Source organism: Poecilia reticulata, chromosome 1 (assembly GCF_904066995.2).
Source record: "Poecilia reticulata chromosome 1, P_reticulata-male-v2, whole genome shotgun sequence".
In the NCBI taxonomy this organism is placed as follows: Eukaryota; Metazoa; Chordata; class Actinopteri; order Cyprinodontiformes; family Poeciliidae; genus Poecilia; species Poecilia reticulata.
This window is the reverse complement of record NC_088830.1, coordinates 21,307,403-21,325,393: the sequence shown is the minus strand read 5'-3', so window position 1 is coordinate 21,325,393 and position 17,991 is coordinate 21,307,403. Positions and strand designations below refer to the sequence as shown.

General features: G+C 38.4%; 1 protein-coding gene across 4 annotated transcripts in view; it reads left to right on the top strand.

The window, feature by feature from the left end:
• The first annotated feature begins 3,821 nt into the window (after nt 1-3,821).
• The window catches only part of zcchc7 (zinc finger, CCHC domain containing 7), a 55,339-nt gene continuing 41,169 nt past the window's right edge, over nt 3,822-17,991 (top strand). The window contains exons 1-3 of one of the 4 annotated variants that reach the window (XM_008412461.2): nt 3,822-3,955; nt 8,782-9,385; nt 10,688-10,901. In XM_008412461.2, coding sequence (XP_008410683.1) covers nt 8,870-9,385; nt 10,688-10,901 — 730 coding nt within the window. In that variant the 5' untranslated portion in view covers nt 3,822-3,955; nt 8,782-8,869. Of the gene's footprint in view, nt 3,956-8,778; nt 9,386-10,687; nt 10,902-17,991 lie in introns of all 4 variants that reach the window. The other 3 variants (XM_008412475.2, XM_008412468.2, XM_008412454.2) reach the window with 3 other exon arrangements.

Below are 17,991 nucleotides of genomic sequence, written 5' to 3'. Positions count from 1 at the left end.
CCTCCAGTTTATTATTCTGTAAAGCGATTTGATGCTTTGATTTTTATTAGAATTAATGAAAATGCAACTACAGTCTATATATTAATGGGACTGAAGAAGATAAACGTTTGATTGAGGACAATTTGACAAAGTGTGTGTGCTACAGTTAAGTAAAACAGGAGTTTAAACAAAAATGCAGCCCAGCTCGGAGGGCTCATAGGGGTGATGCCCGGCAGCCATTTTTGTTTAGGAGCACTGATTCAGGTCAATTTTTTTTAGATGGATTACCTTCTGCCTCTGTGATTTGGATGTTTATTGTTTATATAACTCTCTTTGTGATAAAGAACATAATTTTTATGAGCATACTATATTAAAGTGCACATCAGAGTGGAAAAAGGTTTCTAGTGACAGAAAACAAAGGAGCAGAACTTAGTTGAAGTAAGCTGTACGTGTTGGCCTTGTTTTTATTTCTTGTACTCAAACAAACGTTCATCTGTGAAGTTAAATTTACTGATACAATGAAATTTATAAGATCAATGCAAAAGAAAAGATATTGACAAACATTTTATAGATAGTATGCACGTTCCACATCAAATGACAACCACAAACTTCAGTGGTTCTTTTTTGGGAAACAATTTAACAGAAGAACACAAAATAATGTGTCCTACTAGGAGTGGAATATAAAAATCTGAAAAGTGTAGCAGAGATATATAATTACCCATCTAAGTGAGCTCTGAGTAGAACCACTTCTTGCAATCTCTGCAGCTATAAGTCCATTTGTTTCTCCCAACTTCACTATACATAAATAGCTCAAGCTCAGTCGAATTAAAAGGAGAATGTATCTGAAGGTCAATTTTATGGTCTTGCAAAAGATTCTCAACTGGATTTATGTTTGGACTTTGACTAGACTGTTGAACTTGCTTTGATCCAGACCATTCTAAAAATCTAAATCATGTATCATTTTCTTTGCACTTCACAAAGGTGGGAAAGTTCAAGAACATTTATACTTTTGTAAGATGCTACATGTCGTTACAGTTTACTACCTAGCAGAAGAAAACCATCTTAGATTTTCTTAAAAATATGGAACAAATACTAATATAATTATTAGTTTACCAGCTAATTACAGTTTGTGAAAACTGTTTTAGCTTTTTTTAATATCAAAATGATACTGTGCAAGCACTATACCGTGTAAAACAGAGCAATTTAAAATTTAAAAGCAACTACAAAGTTGCACTGAATTTCTTGTAAAATCTCAGGTGTTTCATTACAGTGACTAAATTCACAAGAAATAGAAGAGAATTGTGCTATTCATTGTAAGTCTGCACACAAATGATCTTCAGCTGCATGATATAACCAATGCATAACAGTGGCAGACAGAAAAATCCTGTTTTGATCAAATGTATCCAGGAGAGTGTTTTGGCAGCGTCTGGCGCCAGATGGAAGATGGAGCCATGATGGCACATATGAACAACGTCAAATGAGAGCAATGACATGCTTCTTTTAACTCCCTCCTCTCAATAAGAATCGTTCATCAGGGAGAACCGTCCCCTCCGGAATGTGTGATTGGAAATAGGGGGACTTTAAATCCCCGTCCCGGACACTCCATTGATCGTCAACACACCACTGGTCTGGGGCACCACTGGTGTGGAGTTGAACCGCTGAACCAGATGCCTCCATCTAGCCAGACTTCCCCATTTTCCTGTTGTTTAATAATAATAGTAAATACCAACAAATGCATGGAACCCCAAATCAGGCAGGCACATCACAATTTCACTGAGGCAGTGAGGCATCCCGAACCCGCATCAATTTGGAGAGATAGCATGAAGAGCCCCAAGATCAAACAGATGCAAGGCAACTAGTTTGTGTGTGTGTGTCAGATGTATACATAAGCTAAAGTAGGTGATAGTGTTGTCTCACAAGGTGCAAGCTAACCTTTGCAAGGCAACAATCCAACTTTGTGATGGCCTTTCCTGTGATGACACGCATGGAAAAACCACAAGATTCAGATGGCATTCAGCCTCTGGTTCCTTATCTTAACGCCATTTCCTCCCTGTTATTATGACGGCGGCAGTCAGAGCAGGAAACACAGAGTTCACCTTTGTTCTCATGATGCAGAAGGGAGCAAAAAGATGGATGAAAGTGTTACGCAGCCTGCATGAGAACCTGGGTTGCATAATTTTGCTGTAGTATGCGTGTCATAAATATGACTGATAGGGGTAGGCACACTGTTGAATTACATTTACATATAGATGTACAATCCCATCAACACATAATGAGCCTGGAGGTTCATGTGAGTACTAATGCATGCACAGTTTCTGGCCTAATGTTTGGGCATTAAAGAGGGAGAATTACTGGTAAAAGGATGAGAAACAGCATGGGAGTTTCTGTCTGGAGAAAAATGTGACAAAGTGAAACCTGTCCTTTTTGGCAAGGGAGTTTTATCTGTCTAATAATGGAATTTATTGTAATTCTGTGAGCAAAAGTTGAACATTTGGTGACAATTGCTTTGCAAAATATGGAGCTAAATACATGCTTTTTAAAATTCTCTTTTAAAAGACGGTGACAGCAAAGAGGTTCAATACAACTATTCACTTCTATTTTAATTTTTATGTCAGTAATTACACTGATTAGTCATAATATTATAATGAAAGGTGATATAACTTACACTGATTGTCTCTTCATTATGGCACCTGACAGTGGCTGGGACACAACTGTGCTCATGAGTTGACATTAGCCTGGCAGAGTTTTAGATTGTCAGGCTATATATGTAAAACTATGCATGGTATCACAAAAATCATTCTTTCTTCGTGGATAAAGATATGGTGAAACAAGTCATTTTCAAACAAAGATATTAATTCTTTTGAAATCATAATGATTCTGATCACAACCTGGAAGCTTTGGGTTACAAGATGATGCATGTATTTAAATAGAATAAAACAGGAAGATTATATTAAAAAAGCTATCCAGTGGATCGAGAATCCAAATCAACTATGCTCAAACTCTAGTGAAGAAGTGGAAATGAGGGATCCCGTTGAAACCAGGTCACAGTCAAGAAGACCAACAAAAACTCTGTCACAACTGCGAGGAAGAATGAGTTGATAATAGATTGACCCAAACCCCAACCATGAGTGAAAAACAGTTTTCGGTGTTATCATTTATAGATTCTGAAAAATGGTCAGCTGAATCAGATAAATAATCTGTAGAGGGAGATGACAATGGCAGTGATGGCAAGGTGATCTTCCAATCTCAAAGAATTGGAGCTCATCACCATTAAGGGTGTTGAAAAAGCAATGGAGACATGCAAAAAGCCGGTAAACTGCATGTTTTAGATGACTGATGTCTACATTATCTGTTCACATTTAATAAACCTTTCTCTTACCACTGAATTTCAATAATCATTTATGTTCCAATCTGACTGCAACCTCTGTGTGATTTCCCCTTAATCAAATCATGTGATTTTCCACAACTTAAGTCACCTTACATAATTGTGGTGTTCTGAAAAAACAAGAACACCACAATTCTTAAAAAAAATACATATGTTTTTGTGTAATTAAAAAAAAAATCTCTTGATAAGCATTACTGCAGTTAAATAACTAAACAATTTTGTTTTACCCTTTAAAGATTTAACACAAAAAAGTTTTCATGGAGTTAGTTGTAGCCAGCAGTCTCTGGCATCATCCTGTGGAAAATTGCAAAAGACAAAAAAAACTTTTTAAAATGTAATACTCATTTTACGAAAGTTAAGGTCGAGAGTTGATTTCTATTTTAATTTTTATCCCAGGGTGCTTCCGAAGCTAAATTGTAAATCTGACCATTTCCGTAAAATCCATGCCTGCTAGGAACTTGTGTGTAGTTTCTTCGTCGGACAGTTTTTCAATCGACTTATTTTCAGTCCGGAAAGCCGGAAGTTGTGTGCCTGTCTCTTTCTGGCTGAGAGCAAATGAGTTGCTGTAAAGACTCCAGTCTGTCGGTAAAGGTGAGCTGCTGATTCAAAACTCTGGTTATAAAACATACTAAATGATTGATGTGAGTTGTGAAGCTGTAGCTTTTTCTTTTATCTTGCTTTTATTGAGTGTTTGAGTTGAGGTGCTCCTTTGTTTACATCCGACCGGCTACAAGAGTACACGTGCTCAGAGCGCAATGGCACGTGCTAACAGCTAACTGCCAGCAGTCAGACATAAGCAGAAAACTGAAAATACTCAGATGTACATGGCAGGATTTATGTGTTTATTTTTTAGGACAGTCTTTCTTTTCAAACAGGCTAATATCTTCGTAAGAATAACTATGGCAGTGCATTAGCCTGCTAGCATGTTGTTAACCACTCGAAGTGGAAGCCACATCCAAGCTAGGTCCATTCATACTAAAATCATCTCAATAGCTGTACGATGCCCTTTTTGCTCATTGTGTCTCTCTTTGTTGATTTGGTTTTAATAAAAAGTTATAACTTAGTTAACCCTAGCATTCTAGAAAGCCAGTTGCCTAAAGCAGAATCTTTTCTGAAGTTTATTCTCGTGGTTTATTTGGCTTGTACAACCAATTACTTAATTAAAAGCATTAGTGGACCTTTCAAATGATAATAATGTATAGAGTTGAAAAATAAGAAGGTTAATGTATTCTAAAATGTGACATTGTGTTTTATAATACTTGAAAGCAATTTGAAATAAGAGGTAATCTCAAAAAGTGGTGTAATTTCTTCATAATGTATACCTAATGTAACAGTATTTTTACATTTAATGTTCCATTGACATTACACGTACATTACAACTTTTGCACCACCTACTCATTAATTATAGAAGCTAAGTTTGTGTCATACCCATAGTTAGAAGATACATTTGTTCATATTTTAAGTTCCATAGGAGCTGGTGCACAACTAATGATTAACTCTACACAGAGGAAATAAATGTAAAAACTTTTTTACATAAAATAGAAAATAAATGGAAGAAATATATGCAAGAGAAATGATCAAGGAGAAAAGAATAAGACCAATAAGGATTATTTAGCCCCTCCTGGATGTCTGCTCACAAGGTCTGTTTAGTTTATGCTTGTTTTCTATGATTAATTGTTAATGCTTACATACAAAGTACAAGAATCAGATGTGATGACCTGAGTGAAGTTGCCCCCCTTCTTCAAATCAGACAAAAAAATAATGTCAAACATTTGCACTATGTTTGTGCTGGATTATGCAGCAAAAGTTTTTGTTTGTGCAGCTGTCATTATAAAGATATTAAAAAATGTTTCCGAAGGTCATTGAAGGTCAACCAGCCCCCCACCTTATCAAATCAGACAAGTTTTGTGTCAATCAACTCAACAATATTTGTGCTGGTTTGTGCAGCAAAAATGTTTATTTGGCTTTGGCTTTGAAGATATTAATGAAAGTTTAAAGGTCAACCAGCCTCCCCACTTCTACAAAATCAAAATGACCTTGCGGGGGGGACTGGTTAACTTTTAATGACCTCTGGAAACATTTCTTAATTTCTTAATATTTACCCAGCTGATATGTGTAGCTTGGGAACAATGACAGCCACTGTGGGGGTTTTTCTGGGCTAATTTCTGGCCATCAGTTTACAGTGGCGCTTGTGAAAAATGTGAAACGGTAATTGGATTTAAATTTCCTTGCTGTAAATTCATAAATTGTTTTATTAAACAATTTATGAAGTGATTGTTGTTTAATTTTTTTGTCACTTTCCTGGTGAAATATCAATTTATTGACTTGTAATAATCCCATTAGTTGGCCAAATTGTTATGTTTGTTACTTTGAATAGAATATTTTACTGCTACCAATAGTAACAGTGTTGAAAGCTAAAATTAAACTAGAATTGTTTTATATTTCACTGAAGGAGAAAAGCATGAAATTTTTACCAAAATTTTCTCAAATCCAACTTTTTATATGTGGATTTTAGGAAATCCTTTTTTCCTCTATATCAAGTCCAAACCACCTTCTTATGTGGTTTTAATTTGGACATATATCAAATGTCGTCCTTGAAGTATGACCCAAGAGAAGGTGAGGATCAGCATGATCCAATTTGAACAAGGCATGACATTGATGGTTACATTAAAATTAAATTGTTTAAAATGAGAAAAGGGTAAAAATCAGATTTTCCTTAAATAGTTTGAGTTGAACATTAATACCTGTGGTCTGAACATGGAGTTAGTGAGGCTATCTGCTCAAGTAGCCTACAGTTGACTGGTTTAGATATTCTGCTTGTATTTTGCAAACTAGTTTTAAAACCACACTGCTTAGCAAACACTCTGTGGCGCCTCTTTATTTTTTTGGCAACTGGCTCAGATTTCTTCCTCACCACCCAAAATATTTATAAAGGGAAGAACTTACCTGCTTCGTAAGCAAGGGAAAAGTTTAGTTGCTCTATAGATTTGAGTTGACAAGGGAAGGGACGGGCAGACCAGATTTATTTTGTGCTGTACCCGGAGAAAACTTTGGTTACTCTGGGACTTTATGTAGCATCTCAATAAGGTTAGTTTAAGTCGACAAAAATTAGAGCAATTTTGATTCTGCATCTTTATTTTTATTATACCTTGATACTGTTAATGGGCCCATGCCTAATTTTGATTATGCACAGTCTTGACAAGTGCCTTAATTAGGCAGATTGAGTAAAAATCGCCACTTCGATTCACCCTAACTACTGTAAAACCTTTGAGTACACTACATTTGTCTGAAAAACATTGTTGGTAGTTTGTAACTTTCCGGTCCCTGTGCGCTGCTGAACTTTGAACACATAACTGTCGCCCCTTACCAGGCGGTAAGACTCTTCTTTCTGACCCTCTAATCCCTGGTGGCCGGCTTGTGACCATGTACCGTGGCGTTTATGCAGTGTGCGCGGCCTGGGGGCCAATCATCTCCAGCCATCATGGCACAGACACGCAGGACTGGAGAAAGCAATGGGCCGGTGCTCTTTCCATGTCCACTCTGCGTATGTGTGACGGTGTTGTAGCGCGCGCGTGTGTGTGAGAGAGAGCTACAGAGATTTAAAAAAATTAACAGCACAGTGTTTTACAGAATGTACTGAGAAGAAGATTTACCAGTTTCTGACACAGTCATTCAGAACCAGGTGAGGATTTTATCTTCATTGTGTCTGAAATCAGCACCAGCCTGACGATGGATTTGGACCCATTACTGCTTTCTATCAGAACAGATCTGATGAGGAAGACTACAAGTTAAAGTCTTAGTGCAGCTAATCCACCCCATCTCAGCCTTAGTAACAAGGTCTCCTGGTTTCAGAACCAGAAGATAGTGTCCTCTAATTAATGTTAGCAGTCCCTCTCTGCTGAGGATGGATCCTTAGGAGGAGATAAACTTCTAATAATGTTGCTGATGCGACGAAGGTTGTAGAAGTCACTACATGTTTCTTATGCCCCGGACTCACAAAGTGTGGTTGTCAAAGGCCAACGTTGGCTGACCTGTATAAGGGCGAGCCAACTTTTCTGGTCAAGGGAGATATGTTGTAAAGATTTATGAACTCCATATGTCGTTTTTGTTGAGGAAAGAAGGGCAGGGCTGCACAGTGGCACAGTTTTTAGAGCTGTTACCTTGCAGCAAGAAGGTCCTGGGTTTGATTCCTGGCCCCGGTCTTTCTGTATGGAGTTTGCATGTTCTCCCTGTGCATGCGTGGGTTCTCTCTGGGTACTCCGGCTTCCTCCCACAGTCCAAAAACATGACTGTCAGGTTATTTGGTTTCTCTAAATTCTCCTTAGGTGTGTTTGGGCATAGTTATGTAACAAATTTTGGTGGACAATAAATTGTCCTGGAAGTTATTGCGATAAGTAATAAATGTTGTATTTGAGACCATTTTCAAGTAATATCCTGTTAATGGCACAATAATGCATTATCAAAAATTAATAAACTTAAATTTCTGACGAACATTTAACACTGGAATTGAAAGACATTTTAAATATCCAAATTAAGTAAAAAAAACAACAAATAAAGCGGATTCTGTGAACAAAATTGCCCTTCAAGAAAGGAGATAGTTGAGATCAAAGAACCAGATTGAAGTCTTTTGTCATCTAGTCTGTGGCAGGAAGAGAGAGATGGGAAAAAAATAATCATGCAAATGGAAATTATTGAGCTGGTTTTAATTCATCCATCAACCCATCCATTATCTAACACGCTTATCCTTGTGGGGTCAACGAGAGAGAGGCGAGGGACTTTCTGGATAGGCCAGTCCATTGCAAGTCAACACACACGCACACACACACACACTTAGGGATATTTTAGAGAGCCGAATTAACCTAATAGTGATGTTTTTGGACTGTGGGAGTGAGAACATGCAAACTCTATGCAGAAAGACCCCAGGCTGGGATTGTGCTACCAACTGTGCCATTGTGAAACCCTGGTTTTAATTTATTCTTTTATTTATTTAATTTATTGGCTGTGCAGCTTATATGCTATGTAGCCAATATAACACCATTGACTATATTTTTTGTAATCTTGCAGCTTTTGTAATATCATCTGTATTTATGATTTATACTTGGTCAATGCGCAGTTGAGCTCTTCTTCATGGGTTTATGACAGAAATGTTTTTGAAAGAGGTTTGAGTTGGTAGGAAGACGGATGCAGCTAAATTCAGGGTAAACCTGGAAGGAATTAAGGAAGCAGCAAGACTTGAGATTGGAGCAGAGATTCACATTCCAACAACTATAAACATGTCACCAGAGCTTGAACAACAGGAATCTGAAGACATTTTAACAATAATAATTTTCTCTGACTCATTTGAAGCAATAGGAGTGTTGTCATTGCCATGCTTTTACTAATATCTACATTTTCTTCGGTTCTTCTTTTCACAGCAGCTTCAGCCTCTGACTCCCCAGGTGTGACTGCTCTCCTTCGGCTGTGCTGCGTTCATGTGCGTGTCTGTTTCGACTGGCCTCTGGGGTAATGTACAGTGCCTATCAGGACCGTGAGGAGTTGGAGGACAACCTCTATCAAGAGGATGGCGACTCGGATGAGTCAGAGGCCAACAGTGAGCTGGAGTTCCATCTCTATAGCCAGCTCCACTACTCCTCAAATGCTGGTGAGCTGGACGAGCTGGAGCCTGGAGCAGAGGAAGAGAACAACAGGCAGGAAAGCCAGCAAGGTGGTGTGCTTGAAAAAACTACAGACAAAGACCCAGAACTGAGATGTACAAAACAGAGCAACCCCACATCCTCTGCTGATGACCATTTAAAGACAAAGAAGGATGCAAAAAAGAAAAAAGGCAAAATTGAGCCAAAATCTCCAAAGTTGTCGTCGTCACGCTTCGAGGAGGTTATTGTTATTGACTCCAGCCCGGACGTCATCTCCATCTCTGACAATAACAGTGATGATGAGGACGATGCAAGTGTTTGTACTCAGAAGGCTAAAGGTTCACAGATGCTGCAGACCTCCACTCCCGCACAGCAGGTAGAGGAAACGGTGAGATACAGTTAAACATGCATTCATACATTACATTTAAGAGTAGAAGGGCGTATTTCATAATTTTTTTAGGTTTTTCTTTTCAATTGTGTTCAGTAGCTCAAGTGAAATGTGTTTTAAAATGCAGTAAAACAACAACTACCATGTCTAACATGAACATGTCGTTCATGTTAGTTCCCACAACCCAATTTTTTAATGGCAGTCTGAACTGTCATGTTGGATCTTATCCGAGTTTTACCTCATTGATGTGTGACATGCGTCATAAATCTGCACTAGGAAATGTCAGACATGGTAAATGTAGATGTAAACAATGGCTGATCATAAACAATGGCTGATCATAAACAATGGCTGATCAAGCAGTGCTGGCAATTAGCTTCCAGGTGAACAATCTTTCTCCTACTGCCCGTTTCGAAGAGCAGCGAAAGGGGCGTTCGACTGCAAATCAGGAATGTGTGTACACTGTGGAACTGTATTATAAACACCTCACAATCAGACAAAAATTGTTGCATTAGCTGATAATTAATAAAATCTGGAAGACGTGTTCTCCCAGCTTCATTTGTTACTTTAAATGAAGGATTTACTCTCAAATGGGTGTAAACAGACACTTTAATGTATTAATCAATTGCATAATACAATTACACTTAAATTAAAACATGAGCTGTAAACAGTTTAAACCGATATTAGTAAAGTCAGGTATTGAAAAATTCAACCAACTCATCATACTTTTGACTTTTCTGAGGTAAATAACGACATTGTGTTGTTATTTACTGACCAAGGGTGAAAACATTAATACATAAAAAAACGTCCCTGTGTATCAAATATTTACATCCCACTAAAACAGGAAGTCATGGATTTGTAATTCAAACTTTGTAGATATTCTGACCAGCTTAAAATGTTAAATATAAATTCCCCCCTGACTCTAGCTAGTTTGTTAATATAAATTATTAAATGAGAGTTTTCTTTCCTCACTGAATAAATGTAGATTATACTTTTTTGCTTAAGCAGTTTTAGAATAAAATTATGCTACTGCAATAAAAAAATATATATTTTAAGGCTTTTTTTTTTACACATCCAGGGGCAACAATACATGTTTGGAGGCTGTAGAAAGGAATGTGCAACTTTAATAAAATGAAAAAAAAAATTGGCCAAGGAGTTAAAGCTGATTTTATTTTTTTCATGTAATCCATTTCCACTAACATTGAACATTACTGTGGAGAATTTACATTTTCTATTTAATGTCTGATTGTAGATTAATGTCTAATGCCCTGATTCCATTTATTTGTAATTTTTCTGGTTATTTAGAATTCCCAGAAAAGAAAAGGGAGTCTCTTTGTTCCAGTGGCTGTTCTGTCCAGCAGCTCCGAATCCTCTGAATCCGAGTCTGAATCAGAACCGTTGGATTCGTCTGATGTGGACGATCTGGAGAACTGGATGATCCTGGGTCAGGCGAGGCAGGACGGAGACCAGTCCATCTCACTCAACGTGGAAGGAGGTTCTTGCAGCAGCAGCAGCACAGGTGGGCCTTTTTTTTTTAGTCATCTACTGTCCAAAGTGGGTTTCTTGATCAAAGTTTGGACATTTTGATCCGTTTCTGTGCACCGGAATATGTTTGACCAGGGAAATGAAACCACTAAGTAATTTTGTATGGCTCAAATAATCCAGAATTACCTCGTCTACCTGCTGCACGTTGATAAGGAGCGGGCACAGCAGAAACCCTGTCTGCGAACAATCTGTGTGAATGCATGTTTGTATGTGCACCATCTGTGTCGGCATGTTTACAAACTTGTAAGCTCTTAGCATTCCTGGCACCGACTGCGCCGTCGCTCGCCTCTCCGATGCATCTTTAAGTATGCCTGTACGCGTCTGGTGTTAATATGTGCCTGCGTGTGTGTGTGAGAATATTTGTGTTTATAAGATATTCCTGCTTTAATCAGCATGCGTGTGTACATCCACGTGGATACCAACAGTCACAACGCTAATGCCAAAAACAAACAAACGGAAAAACACAACGCAGGAAAGGGAGCGGAGGGAGGAGAGGTGGGAGTAATCAGAAACTGAATAAAAATGTTCCCCTGCAAATCTCCTCAGATCTACACATTATCTTAACCTGCAGCCTCAGCAGCCTCTCCAGCTCTTCCTCTGCGCCCTCCTCATCCTCCCCCCCTCCTCCTCCTACCTAACGCTCTCCCATCTCATTCTTTTATCCTATTTTCTCACTATTGTGCTCCTGCTCTCCCTTTTCTCTGTGTCTCCCTCACCATTTCGTCCTCATTTGAATTTCCCTGGGCTGATGTTTCTGCAAGAGTGCTCACTGCCTCCTCGACACACAACTGGGCTGAAGGAGGGGGTCTGGAGCTGGTGGGAAGGCTGCAGGTTTTGGCCTGGATTTTGGAAGGAAAGGAGGATTTTAGGTCTCTGTCTTTCTGCCTCTCGTCTGGCTTCTCTCTGTGATCTTTGGAGCTTGACCTCATGTCTGCACATTGGGGGTCATGGGTGTGGTGTGGAAGGAGACTTAAAGTGAGTGGATGGGGGAGGGCTTTGTCAAAAAAAAAAAAAACGAAATAAAGGGAAGGAAATTAAGGGACGAGCCTCAGTAGTCCTGAACTGTGCCCCCAATTCTTCACTGCTGACTAATTCAAAGTCGGTCTGGGGTATATTGTGTCTTCGGCATAAAAAAAAGTGTGTTTTCTTATTGTTAACAATGATTTTACTTCGGCAAAGATTTTGATGATATTTGTGTTCTCGGAAGCTGCAGTCTTTCCTAACCATAATCACGTTCTCTCTTGTTTACTTGCAGCCAGTCGTGCTGTAGTAAATACTCTCTGATGTCCAAAGTGTGCAGTGATCCTTTAAAAGAAGATTATTAAGGATGTTTATGAAACGATACAGTACTAGTAACCGCCATATTTGCTAAAACCTGCTTGGCCTTTTTTTCACTGTCCACAGTAGAAATTATTTTCCAACAATGAATTTCACAGTTCTTCACCTGATGCCTGTCATTTTTTTCTTCGTGGATTGATTTAGTTATATTTTTCTGGATGTTCATTGGATCTGCTGGTCTTGTAAAAGGCCTGTAAATTATATGTATGAATTGGCACTACATAAACAAACTGAAAACAAAATATGAAATCATCAGGATTGGTCAAAAATACGATGGAGATCATTACAATTGGCCATTTTGACTCAACAAGGACCAAAAGGAGTCCTATTTTTGTGCCTACATTATATCTGTCTTAGAAATATTTACAATCAAATAAATTTTTATTTATTGGAAGCAGAATAAAAGTGTAGAATCCAACTTTCAGTCAGCTGACCGGCAGTGGAAGGGGCACAACAGAACCACCTGTTTTTTTTTATTGGCGTTTGAGTTAAAAATGTCATTTTTCAGCTTTCTTCTTCTTTTTTTTTTTTTTTAACATGTTCTATGATTATAATGTTGATTAAAATAACTGATTTCAGTCATTTGATGCTAATAAACCACTGGGGAAGAAACACTTCAGATAAATTTAGCTGTAATTTATAAAACATGAGTCAAAAAAGTGTCTTCTCAGACTCTTTACAGGACAAACTGGTCCAATTCATATCCAGATATATTATGGAATCAAATTAGGTTGACATTCAGTTCCAAACAATCATTTCATTCCAATACAATCCAGTCATTTAATCAGTTTCTGATCCATTTACACACAGCCCCATTTACTCCAGTACAGTGGAGATCATGACTGGGAAAAATGGGAAATATTTCTACTAATCTCTTCAAACAGATCATTGTGTGGATTCAATAATCATATATGATAATGGCTTTAAATCTATCTTAAACCAGACATGTGGTTCTTGAATAAGAACTAAAACTGCTATACTTTTGTAGTTCTTGCAAATGAAATAAAGGCACCAAAGTTAACAAGCTATCTTCTAAAGAATCTGCATTTGGTTGAGGATAATCCTGTCCTAATGTGTAAAACCCAAGAATAATAGATTTTCAAAGAAAACAGATTAAATGTATTATCCCTGCAGTGAAATGGTGCTATACCACACTCCAACTGTAAGATACTTTTAGCTTTGGGTTACTTCATAAAGATGGCAACAGCGGCTACGTTTTCAAGGAGGTCCAATGTTTATTTTAAATTCAAATGTCCTGAGTAAAGCCAGTAAAAAAATATTTAGGGATTTGAGCTTAGCAAAATATAAACGTATGACAGTCTGAAATATTTTATAACAAAACATTTTACATGTTAGAACATCTTGAATTTAGTGAAAGACCAATTAATGAGAATTATCGGCAAACCCTTTAGCGTACCGTAGCAGGCATGGTCATGTGTTGCCTTGTTTCTGCCACACTTCAAACAAACTGGGGGAAAATAATTATGAATTAGTGAGATTACATCTAAACTCTAAATAATGAACCCCAAAAATGATTGATTATTGTTTTTTTCTACAATTGATTCTAAACTGTCCTGTTTTGCAGTTATTATTCAATTCGCGTCATATAATTTCTGTTGTCAAGTTGCCTATTTAAGGCACTGCAGCGATAGATTTATAGAGGAAAATATGGGGTTCAGTTTTAATAATTTGTGTCGTCACATTTGTTGCTATTGTAATAAATAACATTACATTTTGTGACTGAAACTATTGGATATTGTCCTGTTTCAGAACAGGATTTTGAGGTTGCTAGATCCTTCTTTTGAGGATTTCTTTGTCCAAAAATAAATGATTTTAGAGGAGAAGAGACAGTTTTCCTTCTCTGATACGGCTTGTTTGATTTACAGTGTGACTGTATGGCTTTGCACCCATGATTATTTTTTATGCCATGCTGAGAGTTGACTTTTGCTTACATGTATTGGTGACAGGTTCGCACAACAGTGACTAATGGTGTTTGTACGCCTAAAGCCCATCTCAGCGCTACCATCAAATTGCATTCACTACACTTAGTCTCCCGCTCTCGCCTGTGGAGATTGAATCCGTTCATCCTCTTCCTCGTTCTCTCTCTCTGTCTCCTTCATGGTGACACTTAAGATACTTTTGCAGTCAAACCCTTTATTCCTTCAAGCCAGTTCTGTTTGTGTCAAAAGCCTTGACATACATGCACTCATGACTCGTGTGATTATCTGTCAGCGGGGCAGCTGTTGGTAGGTGGTGCTGTGAAAACATGGTTGATTAAAAATGAAAAAAAAAAAATCCAGTGAAAGGGGCCGAGTTAGGGCCGTCTGACTGTCCAGCAGCATCCGGACGGAACAAAAAAATGGGGAACAGGGTTTCCCGAAATCCAGTTCAGTGCCTCTCCCGCCCGGAAAAGGTGTGCGCTTATGTCCCCGTGAAAGAATCCGGGGTGTAGGCGGGCTGTGCTGCAGCTCAACTTGAATCATAAGTGGTTAAACTTCACTCAGTGGTCACACTTTTTTTTCCCTCCCACAGTTTTCTTTGCTTTTTTTGTGCCCTCTGTCTTGGTCATTGCACACCAAACTTTGAGGCTTAGAGAATCGGCTATGGCTCACTATCAGGGTGGCCGATCTCATCAGACTGCTCCTGAACGTGTGTGTGTGCGTGCGTGCTCGTGTGTGTGTGTGTAAGTGCTGCGAAGAGAGTCTGGCTGAACTTGGAGAGGATTGTTTGTAACAGAAGGAAAAAGGTAAGTTCTCTGCTCTGCTCTCCTCTTCTGTTCTTTCTTCTTTTTCTACTTTATTCTATCATTTTCTCCTATTTTTTTTTCTTCTTGTCTTCTTCCTTCTTCTCTCCTTTTCTTCATCTCTTCTCTCTCTCCTTTTCTCTTCTTCCCATGTCGTATATATAAATGATAGCACTGATTGCTGCAGCTGTGGGCCTGTGTGAGCCTGAGACCCCTGCTGGATGTCTCCATGTTGAGGTCACATGCCAGTATACAGAATGTGAATATGGATTTAGCTGGCTCCTCTCTGTGTTTATGGCTCTGATTGGGCATATATATGTGTGTGTGTGTGTGCGCGCGAGTGAGAGAGCGCGTGTTTATGCACAGGGCACCGGGATTGTAAAATGCGATTACAGTGGCATGCTGGGTACTGTGCTAGGTGTCAGTGTGGCTGAGTGTGCATTTGTGTTGTGTGGGTGCGTGGGTGGGCGGGCAGAGGCTGCAGAAGGGAGACATGGATAGGATCAGCTCTTATCTAGGCTGCCCAGTGCCACACGAGGTGTAACGCCACACCCACAGCACCACACAGTGTGTTTGAACAGACACACACACACACATGCATACACTGTTGAAATCGCTGTGCCATAGTTTGACTTGTGTTATCCAGTTTTTACAGAAGAAATGCAAATCCAACGAGATTACTGTGAACATCTAATTTTAGAGCTAAAATAAATTGTAAAGATTTAATTGAAAGTGTGATGCTTTCAGATTTTAATTTAAAAATCTTAAGGTTTTGCTTGAACAATGATGACGTGAAATGGCAGCAGGAATTTAGTGATTTTTAATGAATTCCCATAGAAATGTTGACTAAGCTGCTCTGCTTGCTGTATTTTTCTTCCAATGTAGCTCAAAATCTGACAGTTTATTTTAAAAAAAATTGTGACGTTTCAGTGGATCATTTTAGATTTTATTTGTGCTCTGATTTATTGTCAATTTTATTTTGCATGTTATGTTGATTCAGTTCAGTTCTGGTCATTTCTTGATTTTTCAGATTTAATTTTTAAAAAAATGGTCAAGGATAACTGTAGAAATCCCTTATTGATTGAAGGGAAAAAATATGTTCCAGACAAACATAAGTAAATTGATGCACAAATAAATAAACAGAAAGTGCACTATCACTTGTTCTTATCATGTGGCTTAGTTAGATTTTTTATTTATTTGAAGGTGATTTGAGAACAGAAAAGCTAAAGTAAAGCCACATATTTGTTCTGTGAGACAGTTTGACTCCAGGTGCTTCAGTGTCTCCAACAGGCCTCCACTTCTAGATGTGCAAACCGATGTGCAGCTTTGTTCGTTGTTCCTCTCCGTTTGTGGCTGATGGTTCTGTTTGTATCTACTGACCTGATGTGACTCCTTACAAAGCCACAGGTCTGGATTCAGAGCTGTGCTTTCTGATGCAGTGAAACGACACTTTGTTGTGTTTTTCTGTTTCAGATTTGTAATGCGCCGGTAACATTTCAAGAGGTTTGTGTGAAGCTGTAAGCCACAGCAGTTGAAACTTGACTGATTTTCAACTTGACTGGATTTGATAACATTTATTTTGAGGATTTGAATAATTATAAATTTTTATTATGGACAAAGAATTGTTTATTAAAAGTACAGGGGGCAAAATTGTAATTTTCTAATTCCTTTTGTTCAAAGCAGAGTTATCCTTAAATTATCGCAGCTTTAAACTGTTGCGGATGTTTTGGCTGCAGCTGCGTCTGACCCGCTGCAGAACGTCTTGGGTGTCTCATGCTGATATACGAATAGTTTATTTATACCACATTTATCTACATCTGGATGGGACAAGTCATCCTGTCTGAAAGTAATTTCTGTCAAAATAATCTATGAAAATTTCTCAATTTATTTTTTTCTTGGAAACTTTGACTAAAAAACACCCACGGACATCTGTGGTTGTGGCTGCAGGTGCTCATTTGTTTTAACTCGGCTGTTTGTTCTTCAGCGTGAGTAAGGGCTCGCATTTAAATATAATCTAGCAGAAAATACTTACCGCACACACACATGCATGCAATCGGCATCGGTTTTTAAAGCACTAATGCTCAGTGCATGGATGTCATTGATTTTTAATATAAGTCAGATGCACGCTTGTTTTTTAATGCTTTCTTTACTCGTTATTTTTTAAATATAAAATGCAATATAAAATGATAAATATATCACTTTTTTCCCCCTCTATGTTTTTAGGTAAAAAAAAATTCTGTTGCTGTGATAAGATGATATTTTTCTAGTGAAACTAAAGGTTGGATGTGCTGTGTGTGTTGGAGTGTGAAGGTGTGTGCATCTTAAGACAAAACTGTGGATACGTGGGTGAGCCTGTGTGAGCCTCACCACGCCTGAGGTGAGCCCAATAACCGTGGCCTGGCCCAGAGGAACGCCGTTTCACTGTCTTTAGGTCTGAACAGAGCGGGAACACCGTTCCAAATGAAATATGGGCTGACTTTTTCTTTTTTCTTTTTTTCCCCTGTAATATTTTGCTGTTGTATTTTTTGTTTTAAATGTCAAATTAAAATTCAAAAGTGTCAGAATCTGTAACAGGCCCTTTCACATCTACAGCAGATGACGGCGTGTTTCTTAGTTGCTGTAGCCTGGAGGTAGGTGTAATGAATGGAGGTCCACTGGGCCTCTACTGTAGTTAAACGTGTCTGTGTGCGATGAGGTGGCTGGTGGGAAGAAAAGGAAATCCCTGTCTTTTTCTTGAACCTTTATTTAAGCAGAATATCCCACGAGGATAACATTTTTAGAGTTTATTTTTACTCCTCTGAATGAAAACCTGCTCCAGACATCGTGCCCTCGAGCTACAGGATAAAAGAGCCTAAAACACACATAAAAGCATCACATGATTAAATCTATCTTCTCAACCTCAACACCTTAACCCCTCGTTGATATGAATGCATCTCATGTTTATGTGCTTGTCTTTGACCTGAAGATGTCCCTGCATCTTTTC